The 20,202-nt window shown below is 40.9% G+C and overlaps 2 protein-coding genes across 7 annotated transcripts in view; both read left to right on the plus strand.

Annotated features, from left to right (window-relative positions):
- The window catches only part of LOC109410035 (E3 ubiquitin-protein ligase AMFR), a 162,096-nt gene extending 160,336 nt beyond the window's left edge, over positions 1-1,760 (plus strand). For all 6 annotated transcript variants that reach the window (XM_029870001.2, XM_029870005.2, XM_029870004.2 and 3 more), the window contains exon 10: positions 848-1,760. In XM_029870001.2, the coding sequence (XP_029725861.1) occupies positions 848-1,088 (241 nt within the window). In that variant the 3' untranslated portion in view covers positions 1,089-1,760. The remainder of the gene's footprint in view (positions 1-847) is intronic.
- A 2,568-nt stretch (positions 1,761-4,328) lies between these two features.
- Positions 4,329-20,202, plus strand: part of LOC109419659 (homeobox protein PKNOX2) — a 278,138-nt gene continuing 262,264 nt past the window's right edge. The window contains exon 1 of the mRNA XM_062853844.1: positions 4,329-5,472. The gene's annotated coding sequence lies outside the window, so the exon portion shown is untranslated. The remainder of the gene's footprint in view (positions 5,473-20,202) is intronic.

Below are 20,202 nucleotides of genomic sequence, written 5' to 3' on the forward strand. Positions count from 1 at the left end.
TCGGGGATTTCAAGGGAGTTTGAAAGAGTTTAAGGGAAGATTACGCAGATCATAGGTGTGTTTTCTGAGAGGTTTAAAAGCGTTTCAATTCGTTCCAGTTAAATTCTACTTTCAGGGCGGAGTTTTAGAAAGATTTAGTAGAGTTGAATGAAAGTTCATGGAAATCTCAGAGGTTTTTTTTTCAATTTTTATTACTGTGTTAATTCTACACTTATCTTAGAGGTGATTTTCTAAGGGGTTTCAATGTGTTCAGTGAGTTATCTGAAACGTTTCAAGACGTTTCTAGAGGATTCGGGAGATTCCAGAAATTTCAGTAGAGTTTGAGGTAAGTTTACGAGAGTTCAGAGGACTTTTCTGAGGAATTTCAAGACGTTTCTGAAGGTTTCAGAATGTTTCAATGGACTTCGGTGAAGTTTAAACCTCTAATACCCAACCCCGCCGTTTTTTATTCCTGTTCGGGTCTGTCACTGCGACCAGTTTTTAAATCTATTGTGACAAACCCCGCCTTTCGACGAGGTATTGTTTAAGCATTTTTGTATTTTTTTCTGCCTGGGCTATCAAAACTTTTATATTTTGAACTGATATATAGGACCGTCTATATATCTCAAAATGGTTTTTGGTGTCTTTCAAAGCGTATTGACAATTTTTTAAAAGTCATTGAAAAATTAATGTTTTGGTTATCTTTTAGATGTCATAGTTTCTTGTGTTTCGCAACAATTTAGGTCCCATTACACATGACAAATATTTGGCCAAATAAGCAATATGTTCTTCATACAAGCCATCTCTTATTCAAGTAGATTTTACATATTCAGCCATAACCAACGATTGTGTTTTCTATTCTTTCCAGGTATTTAGAAAAGAACAAATCCGAACTGAACCAGTCACCTGCCGCCGCTGGCTACAGCCAAGGTGACGCCATACGGCATCGCAACAAGAGCTGTATGGAAGAGCAGCAGCCATCAACTCCACTGAATTCGTCCAGCACTTTGCCATCCTCCAGTTCGCTTTCTTCCAGCGCTACGGCAACCACCAGCACCAGCACGGTTGGCAGTAGACACAGCACTAGTTTTACCAGTGACGGAGAGTAGCGCGGCCAAATCAAGTCTCAACTACCTAATTGCGAGTCAGAAAAAGTGTAAACCATTTTTTTTTCGAAACAAACAAACAAACAAGAAGGAAAAACAATTGTGATCATTATCAAGTAGTGAAGCTAAGCAAAAAAATAAACAAATAACACGAGCAAGTGAGAAATAATAACAAAGCAGTATCAGCAAATGCGAAACAACAGAACAAACAAGTGAACAATGGCTAAAATTAAAGTAGAAAATAGCGAAGGTAACAATTCTTAACAGTAACAGTGAAGTAATTCAAGTAAAAATAAATCAAAAAGGGTAATGACTTGATGTGGGTGTTCGCCACGTGTCGAAGTCGAAGTCGAAAACATGATAGTAATGTAGGAAGATTAGTGACACAAAAATGTACTGCAAGCGTTGTGATGTTATTTATTTATACTATACTGTAAACACTGAGATGTAAACTAGAGTAGGTCCGAACTCAATCCGATGCGGAAGGAAGAAGTGTATTTTAAATGTACTGATGACGTCGGCCGCCTAAGGGGCACCGACAGTGCCACGCTGGTGTAGTTTCGTAGGTGAATAATGAACGAGAAAGATAGGTGTATTTCTGCTTAAAAGTGTATGAAACTGCGCGCGGAGTCTTAGGAAATAAAATTGAAATCTCAATGATTCAGTTGTTACACATTTCGTTTCCTGGAAACGTGATGGTTGTTGCATTTCTTTTGTGATATCACATCCATTCATTATGGTTTGCCTATTGCTAAATAGCTGGAGAGCTAGTTTCATGGGTAGCTTGATAGCAGGACAGCGCCGGACAGCTAGATAGTTGAGTGCCTAGATTGGCGGAGAACCAGATACTCGGAAGGGTAGATAGAATGACAGCTAGATAGCCGGACAGTTAGATAGCACAACAGTCATACATCTAGCTGTAGTAGGACAGATGGATAGCCAGACAGCTAGATAGCCAGAGAGCTAGATAACCAGACAGCTAGATAGCCAGACAGCTAGATAGCCAGACAGCTAGATAGCCAGACAGCTAGATAGCCAGACAGCTAGATAGCCAGACAGCTAGATAGCCAGACAGCTAGATAGCCAGACAGCTAGATAGCCAGACAGCTAGATAGCCAGACAGCTAGATAGCCAGACAGCTAGATAGCCAGACAGCTAGATAGCCAGACAGCTAGATAGCCAGACAGCTAGATAGCCAGACAGCTAGATAGCCAGACAGCTAGATAGCCAGACAGCTAGATAGCCAGACAGCTAGATAGCCAGACAGCTAGATAGCCAGACAGCTAGATAGCCAGACAGCTAGATAGCCAGACAGCTAGATAGCCAGACAGCTAGATAGCCAGACAGCTAGATAGCCAGACAGCTAGATAGCCAGACAGCTAGATAGCCAGACAGCTAGATAGCCAGACCAAAGTCCTAATTAAGTCGTAGCACTCGGGCTCAGACTGGGTACCACCTCTAGTACTGCATTTGGTCCCCGGTACCCAAGTTTGACATTTGGCTGGCTACCTGTTTTTTTACTAACTTTGTGACGCAGTAGCCACAACGAAGTAGTAGCTCATGCCAACAAACAAATGTCAGTTTGTCAATGAAAATGGATTCTGTTACAGAAAACTGGCCATACTGGTCGAGCTAGCATTAGTTTGCAAAGTCAGTGAACTTTTAAGGTAACTTTTCATTCATCTGCACATTATCTGCCAACTCATATATTCTACCGTAGACTATTTTCTACTTACAGTAGCCCACTGAGCCTGAACCCGATGCAACCGCCTAAAGCTAATCTTTTAGAATTGCTTATACATCCCGTCAAGTTGAAGATTCGATACAAAACCCCTACTAAATTTGAAAAAATAGATTAAAATGCAGATTCAACTTTTATCCGACCTTTTTTATTAACTATCAAATAATGTTAAAGCAATCATCACCAAGATCATCGCCTATTTATCGTAAAGGATATGATAACAGGGAAAGCTTAGGATATGGTAATGAGTGATAAATATTTTTTTATTTCCCGCGCTCCACATTATAGCTCCAACTATGATTTCAACTACATATATTATCAATCCAGTCGAAACCCGGGACTTGGTGTCAATTTTTCTCCAAATTCATGCGTTCGACCTAACTTAGAAAGTGGTGCGCTGTTTAGCGTACCTGATGATCTACACAGCGCACTACTTCTGAAGTTAGGATCGACACTTAGATTGGGAGATAAATCGAAGTTCGCTCGCACCAAATTCCGGGTTTCAACTGGATTTTTAATACTGATGATGCCCATTTATCATGCTCGATTTTGTATCGTCCGGAATTCCGTATTGCTTAAAACAACATTCAACACAATAGGAGATAGAGGCCATTTTTTTTAGCAACGGAGTTATGAAGTGCTCCTCATCATGTTTTACCCTGGGCCCGGGCAGGCTCCAGTTTGGCTAATAAAAAGTACATCTAAATATCATTGGAAAGTTCTCAATGCTCTTCCCCCGTGGTCACCAAAGTGCAGCCCGCCGTGATGTCCAGTTCTCTATGTTCCCGAAGAATTATTTGCCCTATTTCTTATGGAAGTTGTTCTACTCCCGAAATAATCAAGCATAACGTGTTGAATGATAAAAACAAATCCATCCAGATGTTGCAATACGAGCAGTTGAAAAAATGGGCTGCTCTTCCCGATTCCAGTCCGTTAAAATGGGGATATCTCTTAATTCTAACTGCACCAGGTCAGCAACTGCGCAAGGCCAGTTCCGATTGGGAATTGTCTGTGAAATTTTGCATGCCGTTGAGTTCTGCTGACAACAAAGGCGAGAACGAAATGTTGAAACTGGCCCGAGCCTGAACTTGAAGCATCATTAGTAGCTGTGAAGAATATCATGATATTTCTACATAATACATTTTCAGATTTTAGACAGCACCGGTGAAATTGTATGATACCCTAAAAAAGAAGGAGATATTAATGATAAAGCCAATAAAACGTATCATACGAGTTTTAGTGCTCAACCGCCCAACGCCATATTTTTTCTTGTTTATACTTGTGTAAATAATGTTGGTTACTCTTAGCAACAAAAACGGAGTACTAGAAGTTCAATTTGCAGCGAGACGCAAGGTTTTATTGGTTGAAGGTATTATATATTTTCTCGCTAGTACTTCGTGAGCCATAAAATTTTCAAGTAATGTATGGGAGTTAGAGGTCTTAGTTTTGTCTTTGGCCAGACAGCTAGATAGCCAGACAGGTAGATACCCGGACAGGTAGATAACCGGACATCTAACCGGGCACATAAATAACCGAACAGATAGCCGGACAGCTGGATACCCAGACATAACGATAGTACGATAGCCAAATAGTCGAATAGTTAGATAGAAGGATTGATAGATGCTTCTGCGTCCCGAAGAAGTCAAGTGTCTAGCCAAAACTTTATTTCAGTTTCCGCTCTTACGATTGGTCAATCTCCAGGCGCCTGGCACCTTACGAAATATTGGAAGAATTGCGATTCCGTGATCTAAAATTTTCCTCTTTAACCGCCAAATGACGTTGACCCAGCTAGACCTGAAAGAGATAACAGTGTAGATTCGTGGAATATTGGAATAACTTACCAAGTATTTTCGCAATTTCACTTGATGATTTCTCCAAATCAACTTCCAAAACAAACCGATCTGTCATTAAGTTTCGAGTGCTCGCCGCCAGATGTGCAAAGCTCACCAAAGAGATCACTTGTCTCCTTACCTGTTTATATATCCGTCTCCTTTACTCCTCCATGCGAAGCCCACCAGCAAGAGTGCTCATTGCACTTGACAGGCACTCGAATGCCAGCCGACGGCGACGTCGACGCCGGCGCACTGCAGCCTGTCCAGCTACCTTCCGAAATCGGGTCCCTCCGTCTGGCATCAGCCAAACCCGAAGCAGTTGCCGTTTCGCTTTCGCATCACATCGGCTGGACTTGTTTGGGCTCGTCTCGTCGCGCGAACTTGGACGAGAATACGTCGTAAACACACACACGAACACAGATTTTCGGAGCTCCTTGCATCTGGAACGAAAAATACACGCACAGTAGGCGGCGTACGCGTGTTTTTGACCGTCGGGATTTGGGTTTTATTTTTTCCTCCTTCGCTGTCGCCGCGCGCTCTCGTATATTATTGTTGTGCATCGGAATTGAACCGAAACAGGCGGGCGTGCTTGCTGGCGACGATGGTCACGGATTTTTAGAAGTGATTTATGCGTTGTTTGTGTTCCGGTCCGGAAGAAAAAAAAACTAGAAAATACGGACACCGGTGAATCACGGCCGCCAGACTTCCGAGTGTTGTTGATTGTTGTGAAGGTGAAATTGGAGAAAACATCGGCGGCTGCGAAACGAACGAGCGAGCACGATTGTATTGTTCGGAAGAGACATCGGACGAAAAGGTAAACAAACAGTTAACCGGATCCCGGTATGGTACCCGAAACGATCAGTCATTGTATACGCGCCGATTACCCTAAACGATGATCACACATCAAGGGGAGCAGAAGTTCGATAACATTTTCGACAGTCCAATAAGTCACTCATCGTCGCACACAGCCAATAAATCGTCGCAAAGCAAAGCAGGCACTGATTGACGATTTATTGTCATGGTTACTTGGCGTAATCGCCTTCGAACAATTCGATTGCTTCGTTTCGTTTTCGTTTCTTGGCGGTACACAACATTCGAAGAAGCGACCAGGCGATAAGAATGGCGTTCTTTGAAAGGGACGAAATCGAAAAAAACGTATCGTTCGACATGAATGAGTAACATTTTTTCTTCGTTTCTTCTACTGAGTCCATCGTTGTGGATCAAGACGTTTTTACCCCCATCAAAACGTGAACACTGTCGATTTCGAACGAATTGAGATTCGTCGCGCCATGCTTATTGCTTGTTTGGAATAAAAATATGTGAATCGGACAAAAACGACATTCTAAGCCAGTGGCAGAAGGAAAACAAAAATTAGATTTGATGCACCCACTCCAAACACCAAGAGGAGAAAAAAGTCGAAGAAGACGTACGAGCGTTGGAGTTAAACTGAGAACAACAAATCTGCCTTTTCGGACTCATAGGGATGACAGATGGGATCATATCATCACAGTTCAGCAGACCATCAGAGTTCGGCAAAGAAAGTTAACTTAATTGATAGGTTGACTACGAAACTACAGGTTTGTCGATAATCTTCTGTAAAATTACAGACATTTGTGAATCAAATAACAGTATTCCTTCAATTAGATTTCATTTTAACGAGAACGGTAAATAAATTTACCGAAAACCAGATCAACGCTCAATGGATTAAACCACGTTGAATTTTCGGTTAATCTCGTTGTTGATTACACTAGTTTACAAAATAAAACGAAAGTCGTGAACTTCTGTCATCGACCAAAATTTTTGAAGCACAATTTAGCGCTGATTTCGAAACCGCGCTTGAAAAAATTTTAAGTAGAGCAGTTTTTCAGTTTTAGCTCAATATCGAGCTTTAAATTTTTTTTAAAATATGGGATTTACTAAAATTCAAATATCTTGCGTTTTGTTCAACCGATTTCAAATCTTTTTCCGTAAATTAAAAGCTGAATACAATACTATTCGATCATCTGAATGCAGGTTTTGCGTCAGATTGATGAAATTGAAGATATTGGCGAGTTTTTGGGACAATCTCCTTAAATTTTAGCAAAATTTCCAAAAATATTTGAAGAAATGTATTTTTTTTTTCAATAAGAAAAAAACCAGTGTCGAAAAAAATCAGCACAATGATGTTCAATTTGTGCGAAAACGAACACAAATAAACAAACACAGTTACCCATAGACACAAGGCCGAGAATGAACATGACAAAGAAGAGACGAGACAATGAAAGCGGCGTCTTGTGGTGTCATCCACTGTAGTTGAAGTTCAGTTCAGCTGAACTTCAGCTCGATGATTTCGAATATGAATATTTCAATTTGGAATTGATTTATTATGGTTTTAGACATGCAAATACCGATATGTTACCTTAATTGAATGCATTATAGTAACTTTTGATGAGTGCTGCAAAACAACTGCATTTTTCGCTTCTGCATCGTGCTCAATTAAAACGAATCAGTTGAAATTGAAAATACTGACTTTGAGTATCAGTAGGTAGTTGAAGTTCAGCAGACAGCGGTCAAAAGAATTTCGAAAGCATACATTTCTGAGAATGCCACTCGGGTTGTCAAGACGACTATCAAAACAAAAACAAATCAACGACGCTGGCGCCGCTGGGCGTCGGTGCAGACGAACGTAATTTGACAATTTCCGTCACTGAGAAAAAACAATATAAAAATTCTTTCTCAACGTTTATTTGACATTTCATATGTAGGCGAGTTGCAGTAAAAAAATCAGCTCAATCGGAGCATTGATTACGGAGAAAGAGATGTGTGAAGTGAGCGACTTTGCTTAAAAACAGAACAAAAATCGATTTCAAATCATCATCCTTGTATGGAAAGTCGAAAAAATTTCCGCTCTACTGTAATTTTTTCCTTCACGTTTTTGAACTCAGGGCATGATTCTACACCAAAAATGATCATCAGCTTACCGAGTTCAAAAATGCTGTAAACTAGTGTTACCGAAATACTGCGTAAATCACTGATTTGTATTATGTGCTAAATGTGTTCAGTTCACAGATATTTTACATTATGAACGCTAGCAGTCTTTTTCTGTCAGCCTTATATCCAAAAATTTGTCACCTTTTAGGGAGGAGTGGGGGTTCAGCGAAGTGTGGCGACTCATACATAAATGTCAGAGGCTGAAGTGAGTGTGATTGCCAATGCACAGGAAAGCATGAATCGGTAGGATATGCGGAGGTTTTATGCAACATGAAACCGCAGCCTTGTTCGTTATCACAGAGAACAGACGTCCAAATCCAATCTAATTTTGTGTAAGGAATATTTCATTGGCAACATCGTGGTGCTGCGATCGGTTAGTTTCTCATACTAATGTAATTCACCACTTGAAATGTTTCAATTCACCACTGACTGTGGCAATATGGTGTTTGGCGGTGCAAATGTTCTCTTCGTGTATTGGTTTGCATCTTTACTTGAGTAAGGATTTAAATCCTTACACAACTTTCTGAATGAAATTTGTTCAAGCCTGGATGTCTGTTCTCTATGCTGTAATGTTCAATGGCCGAGAAGGGAATCGATAGCAATATCTAAACAATCTGGAGCAATCCAAATTATACTACCCAAAATTGCATGTATCACTAATAGCAAAGCTGAATTTATCATCAAATTTCTGCAAAAGTTTTTTAACAGAATCAAGTTCTACTGTGCTCGAACTAATTGGGTTCTTTAGGGGTATCCGGATTATTTCATAATCGGGTTATCTGCCCAAAAACTAGTCGAAATCCAAAATTTCATAATTTTTGGAGTCCGGGAACTATTTTTAAAATGCATTTAAAGTTTGTATGGGGAAAATTTTCTGTTCGGATCCAACTGTCACTTTATCGATTGAACTGTCATTCTATCCACGAAAATTAAATTTGTTTTGTTGATTTAACCATCAAAACAATGGTATTAAAATCCAATAAATTCACGTTATACTCAGAAAAATGAGCTCTTTCGATTAGGTTTCAGAAACTAGCAATATTTTATTCACTAAACAACCCAATTCCTGTGTGAACGAAGAGGGATTCCTCCATCGATTCATTAAGTTATTGCTTTAAAAAATCTCTGAATTTTGTCTACATCTCTGTCAAGTCACCGCGATTTATAAAAATTCAGAAAATTCTCATGAAAACTAACCTGTCATGATTTGTTTATGGACGTTTTGGAGCATTATTCCAAGGTTTCGAGCAAAAAAATTAAGTTCTATTAGAAGTTTTTCCTGGAGGTGGATTTGGAGAACTCTCTTCTTCTTCATCTTCTTTTGATGTAATGCCCGAACTAGACAAAACCTACTTCTCAGCTTCTGTGTTTTATGAGTACTTCCACAGTTATTTACTGAGTGCTTCCCCTGCCAATGACAATTTTGCATGTCCCCTGTCAATGACAATTTTGTATATTCAAGGCGGTAAAGGAAATTTCAATTACGAAATGTTCCTGGACGAACCGGGAATCGAACTCGTCACTGGTCGGCATGCTGAATATCTTCGCCTTTACAGCTGTGACGGTGTCCGGTCATTTGGCCGAATGCCGTTTGGCCGAATGCCGCTTGGCCGAACGCCATTTGGCCGAATGCCATCTGGCCGAAAGGGTCGTTTGGCCGAATGCCGTTTGGCCGAATCATGATCAAAAGAATTCATTGGAAGTTTTTGACATTCTAACTGCCAATATGATTATCAGAAGTATTTCCTTCTTTTTATCATAGGCTATTCTTTCTAGTTTTAATATTCAGGGATTAGTTGGCGTTGAAACTGTCAATATATTATCGAAGATTTTTCCTTCTTTGTTTCTTTGGCTGTTCTTTCGAGGTATACTGGGACGGGGAACAGTGGTATGGTCACTTGATTTCATCATTCATTTTTCGGCCAAACGGCATTCGGCCAAATGGCGTTCGGCCAAATGACCCGGAACCAGCTGTGACTATAGGGGCCTTCCATCATAGACCTCCTGAGGGCAATCCTCCAGAAATTTTCTCTAATGGTGAAGTCCTCTTGCTATCCCCTTGGAAATATTGGATCCTCTTGAAGCTCCTTCGGGAATTTCTGCTGAGGATCCTAAAGCAATTCCTGCTGGAATTCCTCCAGATATTTACCTAGGATTTTATACAGAAATCGAGCCTGGCAATTTTTGATGGAATTAGGTAATCCCACAGGAATTCTTTCGTGCATTCGTCCTCCGAAAAATCTCGAGTGATTCTTCCTAGGTTTTATCAGGGATTTTACCTGAACTTACTACCCGGGTTTCCTGTAGAGATTTTTCTAGAAATTATTCTTGGGGTTCTTGTAACCATTTCTCCAGGAATTTACCTCAGAAGGGTTTGTTCAGAATTTCCTATTGATATTCCAGCAGAACGTGGACGTCCCTGCCGGATCATCTCCTAGGGTTCATCCAGTAATTTTATTTTGTAGATACTCAGCAATTTTTAGAGTTCTTTCAGATATTCCTCAAGATTTTTAAGGAATTTATCCAAGAACTCCTGCTTATATTCCTTCAAGATTGGATTTCTTTAGTATTCTCTCAAAACATTTTCCAGAATTCCTATACGATTGTAGTGAATTCTCTGGGGATTTCTCTAGTAATTTCTCCAAGAACAAATCTAAGAATCCCTTTCAACATTTATACGAGGATCTTTCTAGCGACTCCTTATTCCTCTTACGATAGCATAGTGCACGTTCAGCGTGCCTGTCTGTGCTATATTGCTGGTAGCAGAAAATATTTCAACTGTCGAAATCAAAAATTTCAAATCAATTCATTGAAATTTGAAATGTTGACAGCGTCTTCAACGTACCGTGGTTTATGATTCATACAAACACAGTAATATTTATTCACAGCTAGGTATGTCATTGTCCGGTGTTTTAATAATCGCATGAACTGTGGTGGTTGCTTTGAAGACTTTGTTCGAAGATATGTAAAGATCATCTGGATGAAAGAATAGGGGACCTTAGGCCAACAACCTACTGTATCCGAAACCAAAAAACCGTTACCTACAGAAACCGAAAATGAAAGATTACGAACTGATTGAACGACAACGACTTTAAGCGCGAAACAACGGACAAGTGTTGGAACTTGGAATGTATTAACCCTAGGGGCTGTCCATAAACCACGTGGTCATGAGGGGGGGGGGAGGGGGGGGGGTTCGGCCAATGACCATTTTGTATGGACAAATAAAAAAAAATGTATGGACTAATGACCACGCGGGGGGGGGGGGGGGGGGTTGAAAAGTCCCAAAAAAATGACCACGTGGTTTATGGACAGCCCCCTAGCCCAGCAGGGTAAACTGGCACAACCAGCCAATGAGGCATGCCGTATAAAGCTTGAGATCCCAGGACTGAGCAAAGTTCGTTGGTCGAACTTTGGAGAACACATATTGGCGTCGGGTCAAATTCTGCTATACTCTGGCCTACGAGGTGAACACGCTCCTCGCCACCGTGGAGTTGGTTTCCTGCTCAGCGCTCATGCCCACGCTGCGCTTATGAAGTGGGAACCTATTGATGAGAGGATAATTGTAGCCAGATTCAGAACACAACTTCGCCATGATTCAATATTACGCGCCAACCCATGCTGCCGAATTGCAAGACAAAGAGAACTTTTACAGTCAACTGAATGCTGGCGTGGACAAGATTCCGAAAGGTGATATCAGGATCCTCATGGGCGACTTCAACGCGAAGGTTGGTTCCGACAACTCGGACTATGAGCACGTCATGGGACGCCATGATTTCGGAGAAATGAGCGAAAGCGGAAAGCTGTTTGCAGAGTTCCTCATCGACCAGAGCACAAAGTGACATGGGTTTCTCGTGATGGCGTCACGGAAAATCAAATCGACCACATCTGCATCAGCCGAAAATGGAGACGGAGCCTTCTTGATGTGCGGAACAAACGTAGCGCCGACATTGTGCCCGACAATCATCTCCTAATCGGTGAGGTCCGACTGCGCATTGCCAGTATCCAGCGACAGGACGAGAAAAACGGACGCCGGTTCAACACACGCTGACTGGAAGACGCTGCGGTGAAAAGGTCCTTCGTCGAGGATCTAGAGAATCGTGCTGCGGATTTTCCAGCAGGGGAAAGCGTAGAAGATCAATGGAGCGCCATCAAGAACGCCTTCATCGCCACCGGCGAGAATAATTTGGGTGAGCTACGCACCCGAAGAAAGCAGTGGATCACAGATGATACCTGCAGGAAGATAAAGGAGCGAAGGAACGCTAAAGCCGCGGTAGAGCGAGCGAAAACACGAGGAGCCAAAACCGTAGCCCGTCAGCGCGCTGCAGCGCTGTTCGGCTGTCGAGAAGGAAGTAGAACGCTCATGTAGACGGGGCAAAAGAGCGTGGGAGGACTCCCTAACCGACGAAGGCGAGAAGCCGCAAACACCGGCGACATCCGTCTCCTCTACGATGTCTCACGTCGCCTTAGTGGGAAGTGGAACCAAGATGAATGCTACGGTGCCCTTGAAAGACACGTCTGGACAGTTACTGACCGACCCGGCTGACCAGTTGACACGCTGGTTCGAGCACTTTGGAAACCTTTTCAAGTGTCGGTCACGCCATCAACACCTCAGCATGATCCGCCAAGGGTTCAACGCATAAGCCGTGTCAACACCGAAGCTCCATCAGTGCAGAAGATAGAAACTGCCATCTGTAGCATGAAATCGAACAGAGCCCCAGGGGTTGATCGCATATCAGCTGAGATGCGCAAAGCTGACCCCGTTGTATCCGCACAACTGCTGAATCAATTATTCTGCAACATATGAGAAACCGCGACATTTCGGCCGACTGGACGCAAGGCGTCGTAGTAAAGGTACAAAAAAGGGAGACGTGACTGTATGCGATAATTGGCGGAGCATCATACTACTGTGTATCGTGCTCAAAGTCCTCTGCAAAGTAATCCTTAACCGGATACAGGAGAAGATCGACGCAACTCTCCGACGGCAGCAAGCAGGATTCCGTGCCGGACGATCCTGTATTTACCATATTGTCACGCTCCGTGTCATCCAGGAGCAAATCAATGAATTCCAAGAGTCTTTCTACCTGGTGATCATTGATTAAGAAAAAGCTTGCGACCGTCTCAATCATGTAAACATGTGGGAAGCCCTCAGGCGCAAGGGTGTCCCTGAGAAAATCATCGGCCTCATTGAAGCTCAGTACAGAGCATTTTCGTGCAGAGTACTGCACAACGGTGTTTTCTACTGTATGTATACTATCACCACTACTGTTCTTCATCGTAATCGACGAGATCCTGGAAGGTGCGATTGACCATGAACCAGATCGTGGATTGCTGCGGCAGCCCATTACCATGGAGCACCAAAATGATTTCAATTTGGCTGATGACGTTGCATACACGGGTAAAATTCTGCTCCCAAAAATCATAAAAACGACTCATGATTTCATGAGCCTAGTACATTTTCGTTTTATAAAAATACACCATGATTTATAATCATGATAGTATGATCCATTGTCTCGTAACGTTACCAATGCGTTACATTTTTCCTGAAATCATAAAGCTAAATCATATTTTTGAGATTTTGAATCATGGTTTCGGGTGCGCATCGCTTATGAATTTGACAGATTTTCTAGGACCATGAAGCTGAATCATGTTTAGGAGACTTCGAATCATGGTTTCGGGTGCGCATCGCTTATGAATCTGAGAACCATGAAGCTAAATCATGTTATTGAGATTTCAAATCATGGTTTCGGGTGCGCATCGCTTATGAATCTGTCAGATTTTCTAGGACCATGAAGCTAAATCATGTTTAATAGATTTCGAATCATGGTTTCGGGTGCGCATCGCTTATGAATTTGACAGATTTTCTAGGATATGAAGCTGAATCATGTTTAGGAGACTTCGAATCATGGTTTCGGGTGCGCATCGCTTATGAATCTGAGAACCATGAAGCTAAATCATGTTATTGAGATTTCGAATCATGATTCCGGGTGCGCATCGCTTATGAGTCTGGTGGATTTGAAAAAAAAAAATGCGGTCATTTCGGAGATGATTTAATGATGACCCAAAAGCAAAATATGTTTCTATAGTAATTACTATGAAGAATTTTCAATAGCACAGAAAGATGCGATTGGGATGGTGCTGGTGTCGTTTGACCGGAACAGGAACGAAGCCGTACGGGATCGAACGGATCCGGGGCGAGGAATGACAGCCACAATCGGTTGAGCTGGAAAGAGAATGATGGCGTGCAATCGGATGTTACTTAGAAATTATTTTTCCAATCATTAGGAAGAAATTTCAACACGATTTTTTTTAATCACGCGTCGCTAAACGGAGCTGGTACAGGAATAGAATTAGATACTGCTGGGACGGTGCCTGCGTCATTTTTTGTGCGGCCGAAACTATGCAGTCGGGATGGGGCTGGTGTCGTTTGACGACGCCGGAACTGGAACAAACGAAGTCGGAACGGAATTGGACAAGGAATGGCAGCCACGTTTGAGCTAGAACAAGAACGATGATGTGCAATCGAAATCAGTTAAAACAACGTAAGAAAACATTTTCGGCACATTTTACTTACCAGATTCTTTGGGATAATGGTTTCACGAGGAACACACTAGAACGCCAATAACACAAAAAGTGACATAATTATTGTATTTTAAATTATATTTCAATTAAAATAATGATTTTTTCCGTTTTTCCACCAATCACCAATGCGTATGCGTATGGTATGCGGAGTGCGCGTAACGCTTGATAATTTTCACGAGCTCAAGCTCACAAAAATGGTTGCAACGAATCATGATATTAGTTGCTCAGATTATGAAATTATGTTTTGTGATCATGATATCATAAAATGACAAATCTTTATGTTTTATGATTTGTGAATCATAAAAACAGGATCAGATTTGTTTCCGTGTAGGTTTGGAGGGTCTGCTTCTATTTTCAGCTGTCAACAAATGAAAATGAACAAACATCTGATTGACAAATATATTATAACTCCGCTGCGTTTCCAGAGCTATAGCTCTATAAAATCTCTAAATTTATTTATGCGGGAGACTCCTGGAGAAATAACCCGAGGAATTACGGGTCGTAACCATAAGGGCATTCCTGAAGGAATCCCCCGCAAGCAGTTTCTGTCATTTCTCAAAGAACTCTTACTGCGATCTGCGAAGAAATCCCTAGAAGCATCCCTGGAGGGATTCATTGAAGGAATTTTTATTGCAATCTTTGAAGAAGTCTCTGTTCGGATATCAAATGAAATTCTTTAAGAAATCTATGCAGGGATTTCTGAGAAAAGTAGTGGGGAAATAACTGGAGCAGTTTCAGGAGGAATCACAGCAGACATGTGTATGGGTCATTCCACACCAAGTGTACACACCGCGTGTTATCGACCATCACGGATTTTGACCAAATTTTATTGGAATGTTTGTTTAAATGGAGGAAGAAAAAATCCAAATTTTGGTGCCGATCGGATCACTCCTCGGCCCGTGGCATCACCCCTCGTCTTTGCCAATACAAGAAAAATCCAAGTTTTCCCTTCCTTTTCTTAATTTATATCTTTGAAACTATAACATATACACATTTGTGACCTTCGGCTTTTTTGAAGAAAATTGTTGGAGGAATCCAGCAAAAATATTATTTTTTTGATACAGTGTTGCCAAATATGTTATTTTTCAATTTTAAAATTTAAAATCGATTTTTCGTCGAATGAGTATATTTTGATTTCAATAATTTTAATTCCATCGTGTTTATCAGACATTTTCCAGTCGAAAAAGCTTAATTCCCCGAGGTCTTTTTGACCGTTCCACAGATACGGCGTTTTTAAGCTTGAAAACCGGCTTTCTCTAATATATGAAATAGGTCCAATTTACAAGTTTCGCTAAGAAAACATTATTCGATGCAATTTAAAGGTGGTTTGGGCTGATTTAGACCAAGGAGAATAGAAAACTTTGTAAAAATAATAATATGACAGTGTTGCCAGTTTATCAATTATGGAATTATTAGAATGGATAACAATAAATAGCTTAAGTTTAAAATTTATGTATTATAATCCTTATTTCAATTGAAATTCTACCTATGTAAACATTATGGTTGACGAAAGTGTTGCCAGACATTTTAATTTTATTGTAAAAATCTGCATGAGAACTTTTGTATCAAATCAAATTATCAAGTAAGAATCATAAATTCCTTTTTTACAATTTTATTGCTATTGGCAACACTGAACCTTGATAGTTTTCGTTTGGTGTGCAACTTTTTATTCTTCGAACAAACCTTTAATAAGGGCAGTGGTAAATTCAAATGTTCACTGAAATTTATTCATGGTTCAGAATTTCGCAAATTGATTCCGACTGTTCTTGGTGTATTTTTAGGATCAAAAACAACCTTATGTTCTCATACTCCGACGCTTCGTATCGGATCTTGAGAAAGATCCCATACGGATCGAAACGTTGGTGTAAGAGAAAATAAGGTTGTTTTTGATCTCACAATCGGACTGAAAAGCCAAAAAATCCTAAAAATAAGTTCAGAATTACGAAAAACCATTCTGGATGACATGTTATGCCTTAACGTACAAGTTGCTATTCATTTTTTCTGTTTATCCATTGTTTTGAACTTGTACGGGGAAAGGAAAGTACCCAAAAGTGAGATCAGTTAACTTCATTAACTCGCATACAGACAGAGTACTTTGAGTAGAAGTTCTTTTTACCCAACCGCCAGTTCAAATCGCCAGTTCGTCGAAAAATAGTAACATTTCCCTCGAAAAATAGTCCATTTCCCTTAAATGGACAGCCCATTAGGGAATCCTACCAGAAGTACGTATCTGGGACCAGTGCTGCATTTTTTCGACAGGCCTTTATGATAGCGATATTTTGCTTTTTTCATTTTCTCCGTTTTGGTTTTCCTGTCAAAGTTGCTTTCCGATCAGCAACACAGGAGAGAAATGAAATAGGTACTCACACTCGCACGCAGCGTGCTGAAAGCGAGAGCTGACAGGGCTAAATTTCCATTCAATTTTCTGTAGTTGAGTGTTTTCACCCGTGCTAACGTATAGGGCACTCACTCTCACAAGCCACCGCTTGAGACGAATGGCCCTTCAGCATGAGTAGTGTGTGGATGATTGGGAATTCAGGCCAAACATGTCTAAAGGTCCTATCTGCAGAAGAGAGGCTCTCTTTGGTTTCCCTCTCTTCCGGTAATATCTCAACTGTTCATTTAAATTATGATTATCTCCTTGCATAGAACGATGGTCAAATCAATCGTCTTTTTATTTGTAATGCAAAAGTAGTTGAAAAGTGTACCATTACATTGCAATAATTGAAAGAGAAAGTGAATAAAGAGAGCCTCTCAAATGCAGATAGGACCTATTGAAATGTTCGGCCTGAATTGATCTGGTTGGGTCGCTCACGAATGGAGCTCTCGGACTCTGTCAGTTCTCACATCGAGGAACTGAAAACGACCGCCGCAGTCATTCATTTTCGGCTGAAAAACAGGCACTGAGACTGATATTTTGCAGGACTGTCTGGGACCCAGTTTCAGATTCAATTCATGTTAGAAGAGAACCTCAGCATTGTGTTCTTGCGTTGGCCTACTATTTCAAGTTGTTAAAATGCGCAGAATTGAGAGATTTTACATAGGAGAAATTACCTATTCTCGGCCGTTTTGTTCTATTCGTCTTGGGGGGTTTTTTGAAACCCATTGAACTCAGAGTTGGCCCCAAATCCTTCTCTACCAATGTGAATTATATGGCCAAGTTTCAGGAAATTTGGCTGACAAAAACCCCCCATGACGAAGAGAACAAACCTGCCGATAATACCCAATGTTACCCTATCAGCCAGTCCATAGAAAAACGAAAAACGAATTCTATCGTGCAACTCCGATTGTCGTGAAACTAGGTGGGTTCGTAGTTCTTCGAAAATAATTAGACCCGTATTTTTTGTCATTTCGTCATTAGGGTGATCAATTTTCAGATAGGGTGGTCCTAAACATCAAGGTTTTAAAAAACTAAAAAATTTCAAAAAATCATAAATTTTGAACCAGTTCACCGATTTTAAACTTCTTTTATTTTGTTTGAAAGCTATTGAATTCTTTTTTTTCAGGAAAAATACGATGAATTGGTCAAATTGTGTTTTTGTGCGAGCAATATGCAAACATACTAGTTTTTCACGCTTTCAAGGTCTCGGGACCAAAGGGTTACCCTGGTTTTATATTTTCGACAGAAAATTCAGGAAATTTGACGTAACATATCAAAAAATCAGAAATGAATGTTTTATAGTTTTTAAGATATGATTTTTGCGATTGGCAAGATCATCGAGCTTGCTCTGCATATTGCCCATTTTACTGGCATTTTACCAGATGAAACATACTGGAAAAACTTGTAAATAGAATGCACGAAATGTTGCTAATTGACAAATAGAGAGATGGAATTTGTAAAAAAAATCGCGTTCTGGCGGGATTCAAACCCACGACTCCGTATTCGCTAGACCGGCGCTTTAACCAATTAAGCCACAGAACAGGTAATGGTTCTGCGGAATAGAAAGCCAAACTGACTCCGAAGCCGCACCGTGAACACTCCTATTTCACAAACTCATCTCTCTTTTCGGCTTAGTTGCCAATCCACAACACACTCCTGTTTATGCCCACAAACTACAAGTGCGAGCGAATTATTTATATAAGCCGAGACTTACTCTCGCACTCCGCATACCTAGCCGCCAGACAGTTTGTTTTGCTGGTGTCTATTTAGTATGCGTCGAGAGCTCGGCACGGTCGGACGCTCAGACGACCGAACTGCGCCATGTGACGCAAGCAAGAGTACAATGATACATTGCTCATTTTACTGGCATTTTACCAGATTTGCTAGTATGTCTGAAACATACTGGAAAAACTTGTATGAAACTTCACGGTGCGGCTTCGGAGTCAGTTTGGCTTTCTATTCCGCAGAACCATTACCTGTTCTGTGGCTTAACCAACTAATCAAGCACCGGTCTAGCGAATTCGGAGTCGTGGGTTCGAATCCCACCAGAACGCGATTTTTTCACAAATTTCATCTTTCAGTTTGTCAATTAGCAACATTTCGTGCCTTCTAATTATACAAATTTTTCCAGTATACTGGATATATCTCCGTAACCCCTCACTCGCTGCAGCTGTCTATGACAAGCTCAGCACAATTTTTCATGAATGAAAAATGAATAAAAATGCCATCAGGGGCTGACAAAATCGGGTTTAAAATTAACACTTTCTACTTGCGAATGATATATTCTCCTGAACTGTACATGTTACTTAAACATTACATCGAACCAATTTATATGGTCTTTGATGATGACCGGCTTTTGTGTGTGAAAAAATGTATCGACTAATATTAAAAACTTGACTGTTTACAAAAGCTCGTCAAGCCGAAAGGTGTTATGGAATGATTTTGATGTATGAGTCAGTTTAAGTGGAACATAACTTACTCGGGTATAGTACACAACATCTATATATATAAAAATGCAGTGGCATACGTGGGACCGCGCATAACTTGCGAACGGAAGGTCCGATTTTGATCGCCTTAGTTTTGTTCTGTAAGTTTTCACCCAAGGAAGGTTTATGAGACAAAAAACGAGAAAAAATTGCGAGTTTTTGAACATTGATCTTCCATACATTTTGACCGGGGACTTGGCCTTGGCTAGAAACTTTGAAACGTCAAAAACGCAGTAGGCAAGACAAAGTTTGCCGGGGACAGCTAGTTTAACATATTTCTAAGCGAATTTTGGAAGTTATTCCCAATGTTTGCAAACAACCCCGAATCTTTAAATTTTGGATACACTTTTTGAAAATATCTTAATAGCTGACATCCCTGCCCTCCCCGAACTGCAGATGATGTCGGCTGTATTGATTCCTTCTGTCTATGCTGTTTCTTCAAACGAGCACGTGAATCGAATAATGATAAACATACTCGCCCCGACATCGCGCCAACTTTGGGATATTTATTTTTGTTTCCTGAGCGCAGTACCAAGAGTAGACGCAGAAAAAAGTGAAGAAGAGCGTAGGATTTCGGCTCCTCACTCGCTGGGAAATCAAACTGGACTTCTGACTATCCGTCTGTCGACCTGTCCGTCCGTCCATGTCTTTCTGCCGGTCGGTCTGTCGATAATTCGTTGATCATCTCTCCGGCATCGATTCAAACAAACCATTCAGAGTGTATTTATAGAAATGCGGGAATGGCCGGCTGATCGGCTGGCGTGGAACCGTGGTGGCTGGTGGCTGCCGGTTCTGGGGAGTGGTTCGAAACGTTTTGAATCGGTAATTTGTTCTATGTAAACTATCGGCCGATGAGGAATGTTATTCATTTGATGAAATTCTTAATCAAAACAATTCATGATAATGGGGATTGGGTCGGAGTAGAGAGATCGTTTGGTTTGAGTCGAGCAGACGAAAAATGATGAGTTTTTTGAGAATCTCTGTGAACGTCATCCCTAAACAATATTCACTCCCTCTTTAAATATCTTTTAGATGATTAAAAGGAAAACTACTGCATCTAGCAGGTGCATTTGTACCCTTCTGAAACTTAATATTTTAGAAACCCACGACAAAGATACTCCTGGCATGA

This window comes from Aedes albopictus, chromosome 2 (assembly GCF_035046485.1).
Source record: "Aedes albopictus strain Foshan chromosome 2, AalbF5, whole genome shotgun sequence".
In the NCBI taxonomy this organism is placed as follows: domain Eukaryota; kingdom Metazoa; phylum Arthropoda; class Insecta; order Diptera; family Culicidae; genus Aedes; species Aedes albopictus.